The sequence below is a fragment of the Ambystoma mexicanum genome, chromosome 5q (genome assembly GCF_040938575.1).
Source record: "Ambystoma mexicanum isolate Mex_15411 chromosome 5q, UKY_AmexF1_1, whole genome shotgun sequence".
In the NCBI taxonomy this organism is placed as follows: Eukaryota; Metazoa; Chordata; class Amphibia; order Caudata; family Ambystomatidae; genus Ambystoma; species Ambystoma mexicanum.
In genome coordinates, this window is record NC_090933.1 from 446439585 (window position 1) to 446461074 (window position 21490).

Here is a 21490-nt window from a genome sequence, read left to right on the forward strand (position 1 = left end):
CCCCCCTCTCCCGCACTCCCCTCCTTCTCTCCTGTCATGCACTTGCTCTAGTAGAAATTCCTCTGGCATAGTATACTAGTTAATTTTGTTAATCATTCGCGAACTTCAAGGCCTAAGAGACTACGGTTTTCTCTTGTTTCCGTCCCACCTTGACGCGCTTTGAAGCACTTGACTTTTGTATAAAAGCGCTTTACAAATAAACAATTACTTAGACTCAATTGGCTGGTAGTCTTGAGCAACATGGGTACATGGCTTGGTATTCCCAAATATCTAAATGTTTTTGCCGTTTGTGCACTGATAGTCAACAAGAGGAGTCCATTCGGCATGTTACTACTGTGCCTGGCCATGCATAAGATCTACCTTGTATATTATAGCAAGCATGTAGATAATCGGTTTAATCCGAACAATTCATGTATGGCTAAGGTGTGAATCGGGTTGCAGTAGGGTAATAATGTATACAATAACGCAGGTTTTGAAAGTTGTAGCATATATATATATATATATATATATATATATATATATATATATATATATATATATATATATATATATATATATATATATATATATATGATTAACTTGGTGTGTGAGTATGTGTTTGACTGTAATACATTTTTATTTTTGTTTTGTTGTATTAGATGGGTTACAAGTGTTAAAATCGCGGCAAAAGCGCTGTGGTTTAAGGGGACGCCCCCGCAACCGCCGGACCCATTATACCATTTAAAGGGAGCGGGGGACACCCCGGCCACCCCTGCTCCCCTTGAATGGTATAGTGGGGTCCACCTTTACTGGGTCAAATGACAGCTTTTTTGCCGCGATTTTTTTCACTGCATAGCATTAAATGGCTGTGAAAACTTAAAAATATATACAAAAAAATAATAGGGCTCGCATTCCCTGGTTCCCTCCGAGAAATGCACCCAGTGGATAGGAGCGCTCGAGCGGGTTCAGGCTGTCCATGCTGTCTAGCGTCCTCTCCTAGAAGCGCAGCACGGAGAGAAATGTAACATGTAGGGGTAACTAGGAAACGATCAGTAAACTCGAAAGTCAGTCACTGTTAGGACTGCCTTACCAACTGTTTGTTTTCTAAGTTAATATTTTCTAACATCCAGTATTTATGTCATAACTATTTTTCTTTAACGCTTTTAGCATCTACTTTTTTTTTATCGGGACAATCTGTTTCCTCAAACCGCTTGTTCTTGACTTCCACCCAAGCTCGTGGGCTTTACTATAGCAGTTTGTTAATCTACACTACTAGTCCGTCATCACCGAGTCTTAACAAATACTCACGGTATACTATGTGACCAGGAGAGGGTGCCAGTGATTCATTTATGAAACCACCATCATGCTTTAGAGTATAACAGAAGGGGGTTTCTGTTGTAGGATATGTTTTTACAGAGATGCTTCTTTTCTCAAAGGATCTCAAAAGGCTTAAAGCCGTGTGAGATTTGTAGAATAACATAGCACCCGTTTATGGGATGTTATGCAATTTTTTCCCTAGTCTTTGGGGAATTTTTGTACGAACTTAAATATCTACGGCACGGCTGAAATGAGCTGCCATGGTCTACCGTTCACTAGAATTTTTTTTAACCTTTGCCGGGCACCAGTTATAAAAGCGCCTTTGTTAATAAAGTCGACTCTTGTAAATTTCAAAAGTTTACCGTGTTCAGCTAATTTACTAGCGATACTAATTAACTAATTTACTAATGATGGTTCATAAAGAGAGCTTTGTTAAGGAAGGTTTGCATTTTAACGCCCAACTTTGTACAGAAGTCGTCCAGATAAAGGGTACATATTTTTACCATTCGGGGGTGATTGCAAGCGGCGCTTTAAGTAGGATGAACAATCGACGGAGCGAGGGCGTGGTGGGGGGGTAGGTGGGCCGGTCATGTCCCCGTGCTGTGTACAGCCAAAAGTGAAACCAGGCGTTTTAAACAAGGGCTGCCTGCCCAAACAATACATAACCGTGTGAGGAGCGGAGAGACTGCATGGTGGGAATGCAAGTTTTAATCCCACAAAAAGACAGTAAGCGAGAAATCAATTGTTGGATGTAAACTGAACTTTTTTCAGAATGTCCTATTGTAATACAGACACACCGATCTCAAGTCGAACCGTGCATAGTTTGTATTTTCAATGCAAAAAGTAATACCACATCTTAACTCTTAAGATCTTGTGGTGTTCTTTGTTTAAACAATATGCACGGCTTGCCATCTTTAAACAATAATTAATCCAGATTACATTTCAAAGTACATTGATTTTCCCTGAAACAAACGCAGATTAATAGCCGCTTGCAGAAGACCTTTCATGCTACACAGATATGAGCAGGAGCCATTAACACTTTGGATCACGTACTTTTAATGGCCCCCATCAAAATGTTAAAGGATAGTTCCGGGATTTTTTTTTATTGTCCCTACGGTTCGGCCATGTGTTTTTAAGCATAAATCGGTAGATCGTAGAAAACTTTCCTATGGACCTTACCCGACTTTTCGTCCATTAACGCACTCGAAATCAGCCGCCATTTTCTGATAATCCTATCATTTCCCCCCATCGACCTGGCTCACCTGCTTTTGCGGCACTAAATCAAATCCCCCGCCCCTGAGCCTGACATCAGCAGACGCGTACCCCCCATTTCCCAACGCCAAAGCACGTTTCGTGTCAACAATCGCTGCGCCTCAGCTAATGAAGTATCGCCATGGAAATGGCAGGACGCCTCTTTCCTCTATGTATAAACACACCGTTTCACAACACACAGCAGCAGATTTTCGATTCCATTACTCTCTCTGTGTTACTTTGAGTATTCTTTGACTCGTTTCTGTGCTCTGGTCAGCTACCTTCGCCGCTTCTAGGCCTTGTGAACACCTGTACCATCTCTGTAAATTATTTTACTTTCTTTACCACACAATGGCTACAATAATGCTGTATATGTACGAGCCCGAGTACACCGAGCAAGAACTACTGGAAAGGCAAGCATGCGAAAACGATGGGGATTCGGACGGCAGTTGGGAGGACCAGTCAACGGATGAAGAGCCTGGACCATGTCGCATGGACGGCGTCTCCACCTGGTGCACGTGCAATCGGTGCGAGCTAATGCCAACTGAGGAGGAGAACTGCTGCTGCCGTGAAAATTCCGGGTGCTTGGCCTACATTTCGGAAGGCGAGCCAAGTCCGCAATGCATCACCGAGCTGCCAGAGTTCAGGGAAGCCTGCCTCTCACGGACCGTGTTGAGGATGATGATGGTGCTTATGCACGAACTTCGCGGCACTGTTCGTCCGTGTAATCCGAGTAACGAGTAAGTATACTCTGGTTGTGATGTCAGTGATGCCACTACTATTTCATGGTCGTCTCCCACATATAAAATTACATCTACATATCATTCGAATGCATGTAAATTGGTTCCATATTGTGCATTTTCTAGATAGAATTTTTTTCAAAGCAGAATGACATTTTTTACCTGAATCGACATTGATAAGAAAGTTTTGTCATTTTAATACAGTTTGCATCTTTCATTTTCACAGGTGGTACAGGCTGGTGGCCTATCGTTGCTTCACTTGGTGGCTTCACGGGAGGCTCGGACACCGCGTTCGGAGAGTAATACCTGCCTGTGCGGTACTTGCCATTGGACAACATTTCCCCAGCGACAGTGGACAATACCGCGGATTTTCCCTGGATGTGCTGCAACCGGAACTTTACAATGTGTAATGTTTATTATTTATGTTAAATTGAAATTAAGATCTAAAATAAAACCCAACATATATTTTAACAATGGTTGTTTTGATTTTTTAAATGAATCTAGTGTGTCTCCATTGAATAGTCTTCCTGTGCCTTGTCTTGTCACACCACATGTCTCCGGCCAGCATCCTCCCTCACGCTGGCCGCCCACCTTCAATCCACATAACCGTTGAACCCATATGCAGCAGACATACATATGTTATTTTGCGGGTTGGCATCAAGCCTCCCGGCCTTGCCTCCTCCCCCAAAAATACTTACCACACCACTTTGTTCAAGCGTTGGCAATAAAAGGAAGGCTGTTGGATTTTATTGATACAAAACATGGTTATAGGTAAATAATCCATATGGTTGATCATAATAAATCATCCTTTTGGGCACCGGGTACAGAGATGACCCCCTCTGGCCCGTGCCGCCTTGCCACCACAGGCCAGCCTGCTGCTGACTAACTGCCTAGGCATCCAGGGTCTCCAGGGTGAACTGCACCCATATATTCTCCTGGGAGGGTGAGGTATTTATAAACTCACACCCCTGCCTTCCATGTACTAGATCCTGCAGCCTGCCTCTTACATGCAGTTAGATGGCCTCTCCTTGGTGAGGCCCTGCGGCAAACGAGTCTTGTCTGCACGACCACCGCCCCAATCCACCCCCCCCCGCCCTATCAAAGGCAGTTCGCACCTGGGTACTTGTGCTGGCAAGTGGAGCTGTCAGGGAGCGATAAAGGCCAAGAGGTGCCAAAGACCATGTACACTTCAAAGTGGTCTATAGAGCATGGGTTGTTGTTCCCATGTCTACCTCCAGACCCTGTGTCTCCTGCCAAGCATCCCCCCTCACGCTGGACGGCCCCCTGCAAACCGCATAATGCCACAACATATACACTTCATTCACAAACACACCCCTGTTTCGAATTCTTTATAACCCACTTCATATTCTAATGAGAACTTCTTTGCGCTTTGCTAGTCAACCCGCGAAGGTGCTGGTTATCTGCTCTTCGTCTCTGTGAACTTCCGTGACCACTTCGAGGAAACTCGTCAGTTTGCAACCTGTGAACTGCTCCCTGTTCTACGACAAACTACTCTGATCCCTGCATCTAACTGTTTGTTCGTCAAGGTAAGGCCATGTACCATAATCATTTTGCGTCCAATTTCTTTTCGTTCAAGACAGTACATGCAAGGAACTAGTCACATGTTCTGAGTTTAGTCAAATTATCAGGTGAGCCAGGGCGATGGGGGGAAATGATAGGATTATCAGAAAATGGCGGCTGATTTCGAGTGCGTTAATGGACGAAAAGTCGGGTAAGGTCCATAGGAAAGTTTTCTACGATCTACCGATTTATGCTTAAAAACACATGGCCGAACCGTAGGGACAATAAAAAAAAGTCCCGGAACTATCCTTTAAGGATTCTGCTTTGAGAGTACTTAAAGCAAATAATCGCCACTGGCTGTTGCCAGAGCAAAAAAGAAAAGCAATCGATGCATGCATATGGTCCGGTATTGTCCCCTTTCAGTGTGTCTCATGACTCCGTTATGCCTTGGCTCCCAATAAATGGATCCTCAGCCGGCACGTGCTTTTAGAACAGCGGCAGACTCCATGAATGACACTTCTGTCTCTACCTCATTAGTGTGCCTGCAGTCACCACGATACTGCAGCTACCACTAACCTGGGAGCCCCCAGACCGTTCCGATAGGTCCAGGGTCCCCAGCAACCACGTAAGCCCGCGTGATCACGGCAATCCGGGGTGGTCCCTGCAACTGTTCCAGCCAGCGCTGCGGAGGGGCACCGCGCAGCTCGAAAGCGCCGGCAAGTAACCTGGCGTGCACAGGGTTATGGGAAGAACACATGTTGCAGACACATGGTCCGAGGAACAGTGCATGGAAGGGGGAGAGTGAAAAGTGTGGAGCAGAGAACGGCAGATAAATAATAATTAAAAAATAGATAAGAGGCAATAAACAGAGGTAGTGCTGCCAGCAAGTGGCAAGTGCTGTGTTTAGGGTAAGGAGACGATGCACAGAAATAACCAGCCAGATAAAGATGTTTAGTAGAATGACAGCAGAAGGCACCGGCAGAAGTATTTGAAAAAAATAGGTAAGGCAACAGGCCAACGCCGGACGGCCAGGGCCCAAGGGGTTACAAGTAGCACAGAACCTGAAAACTGGTTTAAAATGTCGGGGGGCTCGCTGAGAAGAAATTGGCAAACACCACCCAGCATAATATAACAAGTGGCTGAAAACGGCAAGAGAAAATTAGCAAACTGCAAATAGCACAATACAGTAAGAGGCTGAAAATGGTACAAAAAAACGAATAGAAAGTACAGGGCCATCTCACAATTGAAAACCGTATATAAGAGAAACTGGGGTGGACCCAAACCACTGCGCATGGTAAGGGGCCTGGTGAGTTGTAGGCCCAGCAAAAGGGTGAGAGGACCATGTTTGGGGGGTCAGAAGGAAATCCAATTAGTTAAATGAATAGGAGGGTGCCCAGAACCAGCAAAATATTAAACAAGCAAATCAATAAAAGAGCAGACAACTGAAGGGGACCACAAAAGCTCAGCAGGTAGAGCAATGGTCCACCAATAACAGACATGCAGAGTTCAAGCTACCACCCAGGCATGTTAAGGTAAAATGGCAGATGAGATACAAGTCAATATTTTTACAGGCAAGAGAGCAAAGCATATAGGGGTTAAGACCATACAAAGCTGTAGTCATAACAAAAAGCTAGAGCGATAAAAGGGGGGGAAATTGCAGTGGGGCAATGCACCCCCCCAATGAGCAAGACCAGGTAATGACAAAACCCTCACAAGGGGCAGTTACTGGTCAAAGGAATGGGCAAGTCCCATTTAGAATTGGCAGACAGTTTGGCCGCTGGTAGAAGTGGATGAGAAAAATTTGGGGAGGCACCTGGATGGCCGGTAACCCATCCAGGTGTGGCAGCATGGGCCAGGGGGCACAACCCTGGACCTCGTGCCCAGAATTGTACGTTATGTATGATGTGGTTATTATTATGACTGGTATGTTGTGTAATATTACGTAATGTACAATACAAAACCAGGACCTTTTTATTGCTAACACTTGCACAATGTTTCAGTGGTCATTGGGCAAACACAATATGGGCAACAGTCACCAACCTTTTGGATCCACTGGTTATAGCAAGCGCTGTGGAGGGGGCACCCTGCAGCTTGAAAGTGCGGGCAAGTAACCTGGGGGCAAGGAGGGCACAGGGGTATGGGCAGAACACATGATGCAGACACATGGTCAGCCCCATACTCCCCCCCCCCCCCCCCCCCCTCTCCCTCAGCTACAAAGACACAAAGGATGAGGGCACTACAAAGGGGCTAAGCACATTAGCATGCGCCGCACCCATACAACAAGAGAGCAGGAAGTAATAACCCGTGACTAACGGTGGTCACCATGAGGTGCTAATGGCAGTCGGCACTAGCTGGCCAGGGGGGAAGGCAGCGTGGAAAGCCTTCCCCCCCACACACATGCAGTGCCTAGGGGGATTCTACCAGGATATAAGGAGCTGCTTGGGCAGCAAGCGAAACAGCCTTGGTGCTCCGTATGCAGAGGTCTTTTTCTTTTCTCAAAAAACCCTCCCAAGAAAAGAAAAGGGGAGAAGAAAAAGAAATACAGGGCCACGAACGGGGCCCACGTCTTCGTGGGAAGAGGAAGGCGGCTCAGACCAGGGGGCACAACCCTGGACCTCATGCCCAAAAGTGTACATTATGTATGATATGGTTATTATGACTATTATATTGTGTAATATTATGTAATGTACAATAAAAAAAAACGCAGCCTTTTTATTGCCAACACTTAACCATATTGTGTAACAGTTGCCAACCTCTTGGTTCCACTGGTTACGGGCTGTCTGATCACGGCAGTACTATCCTCGGCTGTGTGACCACATCTGCATTCTGATGTGCTGGGTGCCCCCAGTAACAATCTGGTTGGCCGTTGTGCCCAATACCCGGCCCCCACAACAGATGGGTTGTTAATCCCACCTCTGAAAAGTGCTGGAACCCCCACTCCCAGCTCCCCCAAATGTCGAGCTTCTGGCTCATATCAACTCTCAAATTAGTTCTTCCTCGTAGATCGTAAGGGGGACTTGACAAACTCACTTCATGGTTTCGCCACGTGGTGGCGAACTGTGTACAGCCGAATTTTCAGTTCCTATCGGTAGTTGGGAAAACTACTAGAGCCCAGGGTGAAGAAAAATAAGAGTAACTCGCTTAAAGCCCTTATTACAAGGGTACACCGGCTTAGTAGTTTCCCCGTTAACCCTGTTAGTAAGAACATCAAAATGTGCTTTTTTTTTTTCATAAGACCGTGCGAAATTCAGTGGCCTATGTTGGCTAAGTGTACAAAAAGAACTAGTGGATCTACGTTCCCTTCTGACCTGTACCTGCTCCCAAAAACCCCTTCGTCACGCCCCCTCCGAACCCCAAAACAGATGCGCTTGCTTTTTAAGGGCAAGTTCAGTGCAGTGCACTGAATTGCAAGTTTCAACTTCGTCCTACACTTTTATTTTAAAACAAAACCATTCCAGAATGCGTTCTTTTTCAATTAAAGTATAGGAACGCTAAAACTTAATTTTAAAAAGTAGAGGAACACCACTCCCACCCACTACGACCACTGGCTAAATTGTTGTGCAAAAGGCTCTACCTTAAATTAAAAAAAGAATTCGTACAGTAATAAAACAAGATAAAAGTAGAATTAAGCACGAGGCATGTGTGAGGACTTCATAATACTTCTAGATCATTAGACATTTTGTTTACACAGCAACATTCAACTTTGAGGGAGTAAATATAAAAACATCTACAGTACATCGATGCACACCCTCTCCCCTGCCAATCTAGCCCAAAAGTGTACAGCAGTGGTAATTTGTTGCACATCACAATTCTTCCCAGTCCGTGTCTCCGGTCTTCCCCCAGCTCAAGCTATGTGATCTGCTGGTCCCAAAGCCTCTTCCGGTTCGAGGGCACATGGCAGCCGTGCTATGTATGCTTTGCCATTTCTTTTTTCCAACTCCGACTCCGAAGTACTGACACCTGCAGTCAGCCTTTTAACCGTGTAGCCTTCGGCTAAATGGGCTGTGTGATGTCACTGTATTCAGAAACAGGAAGCGGGCTGGAGTGCTGCATGATAACCGTACGGTTAAATGGCTTTATGCTGCATGATGACTCTTTACTTGGAAACAAAAGGAGTCGGGCACACTAGCTCTCCTCCGTTCTCTTGAGTACAGAGATATCATGCTGCATGAAGCCCATTCACTCAAGCAGTGAATGTGCTGCGTGAGAGAGCTGGGGCACGCTGGTGTCACAACTTTAGTGCACCCAACCCAGCCATTTGTTTAAAAGGAGTGGCTGGGTGCACCAAATGTGACAATGCCAGCGTGCCCCAACCTGCCTCGTTTTAGCCAACACCCCTCCCCCCAGCGGCGAGGGGGCAGGTCTCATTAGGGAGTGTTGCCCAAGTGCCCTCATACTTGAGCCACGCCCCCTAACGGTGACCCCCTAACAGGCTTGCTCAGATCATGTCTTTTTCGTTTTGGATTCTTAATTTGCACTGCCTTATTTTCTTCATCACTTGCCTTTCCCTGCTCTTTACACTGTCTCTAAATTCTTAACACTCCACCTCTGTTTCTATCACCCTTCCCTCTCTGCCTTCTTCAGTTGTCTTGTTTGTACCCTTACTCACTCTTTCACACACCCTTTTGTGTTTTCATGTTCCCTCTTGCATACTTGATCATTTTCTCCTATTTAGTGCCCTTTGTCTTCGTCACTCCTTCCTGTATCTTATGTATCATTACTTTTCCTCCCATCCTGATTTTACGTTTTTAGTTTCTTGCCTCTGACTACTATTCTCTTTGCTCTCCCCCTCATGCAGTTTCCTAGTTCTCCCTCACTTCCATTCTGTCTCTTCACTCTCTTTGGTTCAGTTGCTTGGATCGTGCTCCCTTGCATTCTTTCTTACCCTCATGTTCTTTCTTTTACCCATTAAATCTCTTTTCTGTCCATCCCATTCTGTGTCTTCTTTCTTCTCCCTTTGGTCTGCTCTATTTTCACCTCCGAGTTTGTATTTTCTCTTACTCCCCTTCTCCAGGGCACTGTATTGTATACACATTTATAAAGCCCGGCAAAGACCCAAAGGAATCAAGGCGCTGGGGGCAGCGAACTGCCAAAGAGGGAGGAGTAGAAGTCCGACTCAGAACAGGCATGTTTTTAGCTGGCTGCGGAAAGTGGATAATGCCTGAAGGTTCCTGACGTGCAGCAGGAGCACATTCCACAGCGTCGGGGGCAGCACGGAAAAGGATCTGCCTCCCGCCAGTGACGAAAACGGGGAACAGTCAGCAGAAGCTGTTCAGTCGAGCGAAGGTCTCCCTTAGGTTGATGGAGAGACGGCCTCGACTGGAGGAATGTAGCACCTGTAGAGTGGATGGCCCGAAGAGCCATACAGAGAATTTAAAACTCCACCGAGACTTCACAGGGAGCTAATAAAGGCGCTGCAGGAGGTCCCGAGAATGGGCTAGTCTAGGGGTACAAGAGCCAACCGAGCTGCCGAATTCTAGAGGATCTTGAGTCGAAGAAACTGAACCGCCAGTTGGCCCAGCTAGATGCCATTGCAGTAATCAATGGCTCCCATAATGGTGGCAGTACCAATTTTGCTCCTTGCATTGTTGGGAAGAAATGGGAACAGTCTTCAGTACCCTGAGTTTTACTAAGCCGCTTCAGTAAACAGCAGAGATCTTCGCTGGAACCTGACGACATAATCTTGATGGCAAGACTTTTCACTACAGTAGTAGGTTGAGGACAATGACCCAGACAGGTGGGCAAATAGTCAAGAGTCCAGCCGATGGCTGACTAGCCGATAACAAGTATCTCAGACTTATCACCATTCAATTTTAGCCAATTTTCAGACATCCACTGGCAAACAGCAGAGCGGCAGTCTCTCAAAAGTGCCGAAGGGCTATCCGTCGGGGAGTTAAGACGAAAGAAAATTTGAATATTGTCTGCATACCTAAAGAAATGCACCCCAAAGCTGGAAATGAGCCAAGCAAGAAGCCCCATATAAGTTGAAAAGCCAAGAGGGGGGGGGGGGGGGAAGTGCCGATCCCTGAGGGACTGCAATCCACCACCATGAGAGGAGTGGTGAAAGCAGGGAGAGACACCACCTGGGTACAAAGAGATGGAAAGGAGGAGAACCATTCCAAAGGCATTCCTGAAATACCAGCATCCGATACACTGCAGCAGTCTCGAGTGGTCAACTGTATCAAAGGCTGCCGAGAGATCGAGTAAGATGAGAGCACGCGTCTCTCCACGGTCGAATGCCAGTGCAACGTAGTCATGGAGAGCAACCATAACGGACTGTCCCCATCCCAGGGCCGAAACCGTCCTGGAAGGTGTGAAGAATGTTGTTAGCCTCAAAATAAGTTGAAAGCTGAGGAGTGACAATTGATTCCAACAATTTAGTCGTAGCGGGAAGAAGCGATATTGGACGGTAGTTTTCTGCTACCTCGGGATCTAAATGGGGATTCGTAAGCAGCAGGGAGACAACTGCATGCTTAAGGGAGGGGGAAATAAATCCGTTCGTACATGAGTATTGAAGCGCCTCAGTAAGTAATGGTACCAAATTCAAAGATGAATCCTGCTAAATATGCAGCCGGATAGGATCCATAGGTGAGGCGGATTTAAGTTTCAGGAGCACATCTGCAACAAAGCTTTCTGTGATGGTAGCAAAACTGAAGTTGCCCCAGGCCATCCATGGGTAGGTCATCCAGTCCTACCCGTGTCAACCTGCCCCTGCCATACCACACTTATCGAAAAATCAACTGCCATCGGCACCGTCATCAACAAAATCAGCAAGGTTTTGCCAGCACATCAACACCAGCTCAGCATCCAAGACCCACCTTTACTTCCCTCATGAAAGCTCCACACCCTGGAAAACATTCAAGATCCTCCCGACAGAGGACCTGGTAGAAACCATGGGTGCCCTCAAAGCCACATTTTATACAGATATCCTCTCAGCATCCATCCTGAAGACCCTCCCAGCAGAAGCTCTCCTTCCCTACCTGGATATCAACAGCTTCTTAACTCAAGGCATCTTCCCATTGACCCTAAAAACGTGTTAAATCCTCCCTCTAATAAAGAAACCCACCCTGGATCCTGACAACCTAGGTAACCATCGCCCCATCAGCCATCATCCCTACCTACTTAAGATCGAGAAAGCGGTAGCCGCACAACTGCAGCAACACATCGACACCAATCTCCTCCAAACCTACCAGTCCGGGTTCAGACCCAGATGCAGCACGCAGACAGCAACCATACAGGTGGTTGACACCCTCAACTTCCTTGACGGCCACCCCTGCCTCCTGGATTTGCTTGCCTGCTTTTGACACAGTAGACCCCCGGGAGCTTATGGACACCCTTCATCGGGGCATGGGGGATCAACAACCTTGTTTTACACTGGTTCATCTCCTACCTCACCAACCGCCAGCAGTTTGTTCAGATGGATTCCTCTAGATCACCAATGGTACCTGTCACCTGTGGAGTCCCGCAGGGTTCCCTCCTCTCCTCAGTGGTCTTCATAATATATACATGGAGCCGCTGGGAGCTCTATTAGCCGCATCCAACATCCACATCCGCCAATAGCACACAGTTATACCTCAGGATCAGCTCCATCAAGGCCATCCATTGGTTCAAAACCTGCCTCTCGCAGATCCAGTCTTGGATATCCATTGCCTACTTGAAGCTCAACCCCTCTAATACTGAATTCCTACTCCTCCCCAACAACACCGGACACCCAGACATGCAGACCTGGCTATCAACAATGAACCCTGAGGGCTTCACTCTAGCGCTCGCCTCCTGTGCCAAGTCCCCCAGGTTCCACATCGACAAATAACTCTCCTTCAAGACACATATAGCTAAGAAAACTCAGACAGCTTGGTATCGGCTCTCTCCTGCAAAAAAGTCATGCCCTTCCTCCCTCTGCACAGCTTTAGATCAACCATCCAAGCACTGTTCCTATCCCACCTGGATGGAGGTAATTCACTCCTCAAAGGCCTCCCGTCATCCTCCCTGGTGCCCCTGAGAAGTGTCCTTGACGTGGCCACATGCCTCAAGTGTCTACGCAGATAAGACCCACATCACTCTGGCCCTCATCAACATTCACTGGCTTCCACTGCACAGACTTCCACTTGAAGTATTGCTGCATCATCTATAATAGTCGCCCTCAAGTCACCCAGCTACCCTGTGGAGAACCTCAGCATCTCTGGCGGACAGTGCACCACCAGAAGCCAGGACACGTGCAAACTTGAAATCCACTGTTGCAGAAAGGAAAGGACCAGAAAACGAGCCTTCTCTGCCTACGCCCCAAGACTATGGAACCGCCTCCCGTCAGCACAAGACCAGCCCCATGCGTCTACAATTCAGAAAATAACTCAAGACCCACCTCTTCAAGGAATCTCGCCCTCAACACCTAGGCCATCACATTGCCCCTCGCTAGACGCCACCCGGTACAGTTGTACCCCTCTTCTGTACCCCTCTGTATACTACCCCCTGCTGTATATCTGTTCTATTACCTCTGAAAAGCGCTCTGGTATGTATCTGTATTGTATACCTCTGTAAAGCACTCTGTTGCTTCTCTTAGCTAGGTACGCGCACAATAAATATTATTAATAATAATCCTGTCTGGTGTTTCCTTTTCAGCAAGGCAAACTCCCAGTACGCAAAAGCCTGGACTGGATGACCCAGTTATATACCACATGTGCAAATTCCGTAGCGCTGTCTCCCTCTTCCTCTCTAGCTATCCATCCTGCTGTAGGCCTCTTTCTCCCCCTCCCCTTGCCTTCACTCATTCAATCTCTTGCTTGCCTCACACTTGCATTCTCTTGCCTTGTGCTCGCTCTTGCTCCCATCTCCACTATCATTCTTAATTTCCCTCCTTTTCAGTTTCATCAGTATGTGTGCCTCTCTCTCCTTTCATAGTCTGGCTTTATATATCCCTTGACCTCCCATCCAGTCTCTTTCCCCTCTGTCTCAATCTCTCTTGCCCCTGTCCTTTACCCCTTACGTGTATGTGGCAGTTGCACACCACCCTTTTAGTTCTGTTTCTCCTTTTAGCTCTGTATCTGCTACTGAGTCTTATACGGTGCCTCTGTCCCTTCCTCAGAGGAGCAAGCCCCATACTTTGAAGCACACTTGAGGGGAGGGGTCGGGGGGGCTATTGATGCCTGGCAGGCTTCTGTCCTCTGCCACTGTTTGCTGCTGCTGCTGCCGCCGCTGGGCTGCCACGCTAATGAGTGTCACATTTCTTACCTCTGCGTACTGTGAAGCAGGCATGGTATTACAAGTAAGGACACAGACACAAAATGTACAAGTTTCAACACCTTTAAGTTTGACTGGGGTTGGAGACTTCCTAGCTTACCCTGTTTCTATGATGGGAGTAGTCTCAACCATCAAAGTAAAATAAAACGGTCCAAGTCAGTCAAAGGAAATAGTCTGTGTCAGAAACCTATACTCACCCTCACGTTTAACAGTAACTAATTGTGGGAAAATGCATGAAAATAAAGTGTATGAAAAGAATGTCAGCATGGCAATAAATTGGCTCACCACTTCCTTCTCCAAATTCAGTTTACTTCAAGGTGGGTGGTATGCACAGCTCAAAGATGTCCCATAAGTCTGTTAGGCCTCCCTCTCCTATTTCAACGTCATTTCAATATGCATCACACTTCTTTCCAATGGGTTATTTCGGGCTTCACAATTCTCAAACAAACCGATATTCACAAAGTTCCTTCTTAGCTACTTTTATAGGCTGCCCTTGCCTGTCATCAAATACTCCAACATAGCTAAAACACCTTCCAGCCAAACATTTCCGCTTCACAGAGCTCAGGGAGAATTCCCTTCCCCAACCTTTGTACTTCTCTATCACGATGGTCAACTGTCAGACCTTTTCAACCGGATAGTATTCTCACCCCGATGTGTGACCATTCTCACAACAGCGTTGTTTTCTCAATGTCTGTGCCTCTTGCACTGTTTTCTCAATGTCTGTCTGTGTGCCTCTTGCATGAAACCCAGTTCACCCTTGTGATTATAAGGTTGCACATGGTTAGCCAACCTTTGGCTCAGTAACCTTTTTGTATATCTTTTCACGGTAGTGACTCGCGTTCTTACGTTTGACCTATGAAGTGGAAAATCCGAAGCTGACACCTACGGTTAAGTCACTTTCTGTAATGTAGGGCTTGATCATTTCTCTTGCCAAGCATGGTTCTACTCTCGAATCACATTACCAAAAATAGACTCCAGAATTGGATGATGTGTTTATTTGCTATTTTAATATGATGCAGAGTGGAAAATGTCACGTTTTGGCTATTAGGTGGTGCTAAAGTGCCAGCTGAACCTATTGCATTGGAGAACAGCTGGGAGGGTGATGAAATTTGAGGCTGGACACACGGCTTGTGGCTGTCTGGTTATTTATTCACCCATTGCCTGACCATGGCCATGCTACTTCCTATGGTCATTTCCACCCACTAACTGAAATGCATCCTGTAGCCACACACAAGCCAAAACTGTTGCCTTTGTCATAGTCTTCTGTGAGGTGCAATAGGATCTGCGTGTCATCCGCGTAGGTGGTGTAGGACACTCTGAGTTTGTCTAAACGGTCAAACAATGTCTAAGAGGGCAGTGCTACTTTATACATAGCTTAATCAACCCAATGTGTGACTTGGCTCAAATGGACTTTCCTAGTTTCTCTTTACATTCACAATTGTAATGTTGGGAAATACAAGTTTGGTTTATGCAATCCTGCCAAGCGCCAGAAGTGTAGTATTTGAACCAGCTGCAAGACCACTTGGATTCACTGTGGTGTTTTGTATGTTGTCTGTACACACTTACACCTAACATAGCTCCTCTTTGATGGGCATCCACCAATCTTAGGGTTGAGTGAAAGCTTCTTACAAACTCTCAAGTAGAACTTTGATGTCTGCGTCAACGCCCTCACCCCCCACCCCCCCACCTCCCACACTCAAGTTTCAGCTTGTCTTGTTCCTTCTAGCAGGAACATGCTTTGTGAAAGTCCTGTTCGGAGTATGTCCATTGATTAAAAGTGCACAATCTAATTTTCTTCCACAGAGAGGAGGATGATATCAATGATGTTACGTCCATGGCTGGAGTCAACTTGAATGAAGAAAATGCATGCATTTTGGCAACCAATTCGGAGTTAGTGGGCAGGTTGATACGGTCCTCCAAAGAAGAGCCCTTTCTTTCAACAGGACCGCTGCAGACCAAAATGCTGGAAATGGGTAAGGACACACAGCGGTCTGTGCCATTGTTAGTTTGAATACCAAGTTTGTACAATGCATGTGGCAAACTGTCTGTTATTCAATTTTATAGAAACATGCTGGTTTTAAGTCTTCTCTTAGCATGATGCCAGAATCCTAACATGAGTCTATGGAGGTAATTGTAATGTGTGTTATAGTCGCAAGTAATGCTCCAGATAAGATTTTGAAGTGATGTTACACTTTTTTTTAAATATTTTATTTGGGAGAAAAATGATTTTTTATGGAATAAAGTTCAATTCCCAATGGGAGTATTTTATAAGCAAGTAATACTGTTGTAACTGTAAAACAATGTTGTAATCATTTCGTGGCACCTAGTTATTCATGCACTTTAAAAGATACATTTTACCCTAAGGATCAGGCAATAATTAGTTTCTTCTTTTGGCACTACATGTACTACTGGCCCAAACATCTCCATGAAGGTGTGCGCATGAAAGCACTGGACACGCTCCTACCTGTCTTTTTTTGGTATTGTTTTGTTGGGAGTATTTTTTTACTCACTTTTATTTTTTGTCAGTATTTGCCTTTTTTCGGGAGTAAAAGTGCCCGATATACTCAGCTGTAGGGCTGGTCGCAATGTTATTGTACATAGGCAGTGGGTCAGGGCTAATCTGTTATTGCTCAAAGGAAAATGTTTTTTAGAAAAATGTATACCACCATTCCTGCATGTCTTGTTTTTGGGTGCCAGGAACGGTTTATGGCAAGTGTGATATAAATCTGCTAAGGCTTTTGCAGCACATAGTATTGGGTGAAAAGAAAGGTTCATCATAAATGTCTTTATGTCTAACTTCAGCAGCCCCCTAGTCTGCTGAGTTTTTGATACCATGATCGCTTTCTCTCCAGTGAAGGCTTAAAGCATCACTGGTGACTGCCAAAATCCTTTTTAATAATTTTTTTCGCGGAATCCGTAACAATAATAAACTTGTTTATCACAATTAGCCAAATGTTAACATTACTTTGTCTACCACTTCCCATAGCCACTCCTTAGTGCTTCAACATTCTTATATTTACACGTGACTTCTTCTCAGCCGTCCCCTTTTGCAATTCACTCGTTTCAATCGTTATCAAAACATTTCTGCTCCACTCCCTTTTCTCCCACTCCATTCCTTCCTTTTGATGCTCATGAACTAGTCTATGCTCACTTCTTATTCAATTTCTTGTGGCTCCCTTCCAGGACTCGCTCCCCCTACATTTGTTTTAACAGATCCAACTATAGAATATTTCTTATAGAAAGCAATCCACTCAAACCCCAGGCCTCTCGGTCGTTCATGTAGCAAGGCAGTATGTTTTTACATTTCATTAATTTCCTGCGCCTTCCTCGCCCATTCCCTACATATGGCCAGTAGGAATATTTTCCAGTGTATTGTGAGCTGGCCGTAGCCACAAACAGGTTGTGAAGCATGTGCGAACAGGCTTTTAAAAGATCCTCTTCCTTCTCTAAGGTAAATAGGATTAATACTGGCTGCAAAGGTCTCTCCGCTCCATGTAGCTCCTCTATCCGGGCTATAGTGCCTTCTTCCAGTATGACTATGCCCTTGAACAACCCCTTCACATGTACCAATATATTCTGATTGCTCCACATCCTCCCCCGCACCTTGGGTCTACCCCTTTAATACATTTTAGACCGCTTGTTGGGGGGTCGTGGGGGTGGACTGTGTGAGGGGTAGTATTGCCATCTGTTGATCAACCTAAAATTGTGCATTTTATACTGCATGGAAAGTGATGCCTTGCAGGCAGCTTGCAGATCTGAATCCCGGCGTCTTCCTCAAAATGTCTCCATGACTTTTTTTTCCACAGCGGCTTCGGGGTAACAGTCTGTGTCTTGGGCTTTCATTAAAGCCATGTACATTCTCGATATTAAGTCCTTCATTGTCCTTTGTTCGTACAGTAAGTGTTCAAATGGCAGGAGCTGTCTGCATACATTGGCTCCCCACTTACATAACCCCCTTCAGCTGCATGTACATTAATGGGGATAAGATCCTGTAACCTTTCTAGATTAGTGAACCCATTTCTGGCCTACCTCATACAATTTCTGAAAGCAAATCGGGTAATTAATCTGGTCTCTTATAGGGGGTGCCCAGATGCAGCTGAGGGGTGAGGCCTAGGTGGTCACATCTTATATTGCTTTGCTTCTTCCAATGTGCCCACAGTGCTTTCAGTACTGTACGTGATCAGACTCTCCTTGGAACGTTACCTGGTGGCAATCACAACCATTCCCCTACTGTAACTGGGTCGGGACTTCATTCTTAAGTGCCACCCATTGCTTATCTTTGTTGGTCCTAAGGTGGTCCACTATTACCTGGAACTGAGCAGCTTTTCAAGTTTGGGGGTGTGGGGGGGGGCAGTAGGTAGTAGACAAGCTCCCACCTCTTCCTTTTGACCTGACCAAGTTCACATGCGCAATCCTCCACTTTTTCCCTTACCATAGAAAGTCTCAACTTCATCTGGACCATCTTAAAGAAAGACTATTATGGGTAGCATCTGGAATAGCAAAACCAGCCTGGAAAGGATATGAATCTTAATGAAGGGGACCCTCCCCGCCCACGACTTTGTCAATTTGGACCAATGCTTCAGGTCTTCTTGCATCTGTCCCCACAATTTTGCTTAGTTTTTTGTGTGCGGTGGAGCAAATACCATACCTCCTCTGTTTAATCTCCCACCCATGGGTAAGGCCACTGATTTTTGCAAGTTAATTTTAAGCCTGAGAGCCTGCCATGTGTTAAGCAGCCCCACAGGGTGGGGGGAATGGATTCCGTCAGTTTCATCAGGCCCTTCAGTGTGACGTCTGCAAACGGGGTTCGTCCCCACTTTAAAGCCCCTTACAGCTTCATTATCTCTAATAGCTATTGGTAGCGGTTCTATGGATAGGGCAAACAGCAAAGGTGAGTGGGGACATCCCTGTCTGGCACCCCTTTTGATACTGTTGTTCAAACGCCATTTTCTGCAGTGTTAAGAACAAATTGCCACCCCACCCTGTCAAACGCCTAATCATACTCCAGAGACAAGAGTAGAGGGCCGTCGTCCCGGTCTTCCAGGGATACCATTAAATCAAGAGTGTTCCGAATGTTGTCTGACCCTTGCCTCTCACAAATAAATCCAACTTGGTCTCTATGCACTAGTTTCAGGAGCAGTTGGCCCAGCCTTTCACCAGGGCAGTCGTTAAGATTTTGAGGTGTCAGTTTAATAATGAAATTGGCCTGTATGGTTTTAACTCCTCCCTGCTTCTCCCCTCCTTTACAGATGATCATGAGTCTGGGCCTGCTTTCCCTCCCATTAGGGTTCGATATCTTTTGCAGGAAGGGCGCCAAGACCCCAGCGTACCTTTTTATAGAAATTGGCTATGAACCCCTCACTACTAGACACCTTCCCTGCTTTTAATACGGACTTCACCATGGGACTTTTTCCACTCTAGTATTCCCTGATCCTCCATATTTAGGCTGGGGAGCGTCACTTCATCTAAAAATGCTCACTCCTCTTGCTCATCCTGCGCTTCATATAGATTTTCATTGAATCTTCCAGACCTTTGTGCTATTTCCATTGGCCAGTCATCCTGATTCTCCTCTCCCCTATCTTACCAACCAGTCTGTTTGCTAAAATAGTATGTCCCATGTCCCTTTCTCAAAGAATCTTTATTTGCAATATCTTAATTTCGAGGGGATTGGGTCCTCCGACGTATTCCATATCTATGACAGGTACTCACCACAGCTGTGCTGCTTTGGAAAAACGTTCTGCGTCGAAACGCTGTCCTTGAGGGCCTCCGTCTATTCTTTCAGTTCTTTGAACCTGTTCGTTTGTGAAGATTCATGATGTCTGCGTCGTCTTCCACCCTGCGGCTGGGTTTTAAGCAGTGTGGGGTCTGTGGGTCCAAGATGTCGTTGACGGACTCGCATGACGCCTGCCTCTGGTGCCTCGGTGAGGACCATGATACGGATGATTGTGTAGACTGCCAGTCACTTACGTCAAAGGCCTTGCGGGAGCGTAAGAAGCTTTCTGTTGGTAAGGTGACCAAGCCTAGGTCCCCTGAGCTTTCGACAGACGATTCGAGGGTCGACTCTCCGCATCGTCGGTCCAGGAGGTCTCGGTCCCGGACTAGGAACCGCTATTTCTCTGCCTCTTCGAGGCACTCATGGAAGCGCTGTCATCGGTCGCCTTCCCGGTCCTCGTCTGAGGACGCCACCCGTCGGTGGGTTGCTTGTCCCCCCAAGCATTCGACTCCTGAGTAATGGGCTTCCTTCCGTAAGGAGATGTTGGCGATTTTTGAATCGAAGGGCTCCGGTCCATGCGCGCCTCTGAGAGGAGCCGGCTGTGACCGTACTAGAGACACCGCTCGTACGCCTTCGGGCTCTGGTGGTCGGCATGATTCACGGGAGAGGTCCCGCTCGGACAAGGGGAATCGTTCTAGTCATGCCCGTACCAGGTCCCGGTCCTCGACGCCCTCGAACGTTCGAGTCTGTGAGGTCTTCGAAGAAGACCTCGACACCTTTGGTGCCGAGGTCGTCGGGACTCTCCTGAGGCTCCGCCTCCGAGGAACTCCTCGGCGCCCAGGCTCTCAAAGGACTCGCTTGGGGCCCCACCCTCAAGGACTGTCGAAGCTGTCGCCGCCACACAACGCCGATTCCCTCGACGCCTTCGAGGCTGTCTTGTCGGAGGTACCCCGTGGCACGGTAGAACCCCCTAGAAAGGCTCTGGCCAAGGCAAAAAATGTCTTTATCCCTTATTCAGTGCCCACATTCCAGCCTCTGGATTATATTTCTGAGGTGGATGAGGGATCTGAGGAAGGGTTGGTTCCTGATATGGTACAGATGAGTTTTTCTCTGGTCATAGCCAGATGGAAGACCTGCGTCAGTCGCTGCACGACACCAGTGGTCTGGACATCTCTCCTGAGGTGGAGTTCTGTAGGCTTGAGCCTGGCACCCATGCCGAGTCCTCGTACCGGAACCTTATGTCGAGGGTCACAGAATACTTGGGGTGGTCTGCGCCACCAGTGGATTTTCTGCCTGATGACCTGACGGATATCCTCGACCATGGTCCACCAACTGACCAGGTACTGCCATTCCATATGGCCTTGCACAGAAGGGTGGCAGCGGCTTAGAATGCTCCAGAGAGTCTCCCGGCAGTGAGCAAGTCTTTGCCGTGAAAATACCGTCCAGCCAGTAGCGACCCCTGCTACTTGACCACACAACCAACTCCGGAGAGTTTGGTGGTGCAGGCGGCTACGGCGCCAGCAAAGCAGGCATCGTATCCTACCATCCCTCCTGATGGGGACCACAAGCGTTTTGATGCCTGGGCGAAGAAAGTGTTTTCTTCAGGCAGCCAACTCCGTGTGCCTTGTCACGTTTCACGCACACGCTGGAACTATATTTCCTTAGCGGCTGATCATATTCCCAAAGGGGAGGAACAGGATGGTTTCCTTGCTATGGTGCAGGATGGCAAGGATGC

General features: G+C 46.8%; 1 protein-coding gene across 2 annotated transcripts in view; it reads left to right on the forward strand.

Moving 5' to 3' along the window:
• LOC138497449 (transcription initiation factor TFIID subunit 4B-like) overlaps positions 1 to 21490 on the forward strand; it is a 927656-nt gene that overhangs the window by 371149 nt on the left and 535017 nt on the right. For both annotated transcript variants that reach the window (XM_069620942.1, XM_069620943.1), the window contains one exon: positions 15846 to 16015. In XM_069620942.1, the coding sequence (XP_069477043.1) occupies positions 15846 to 16015 (170 nt within the window). The remainder of the gene's footprint in view (positions 1 to 15845; positions 16016 to 21490) is intronic.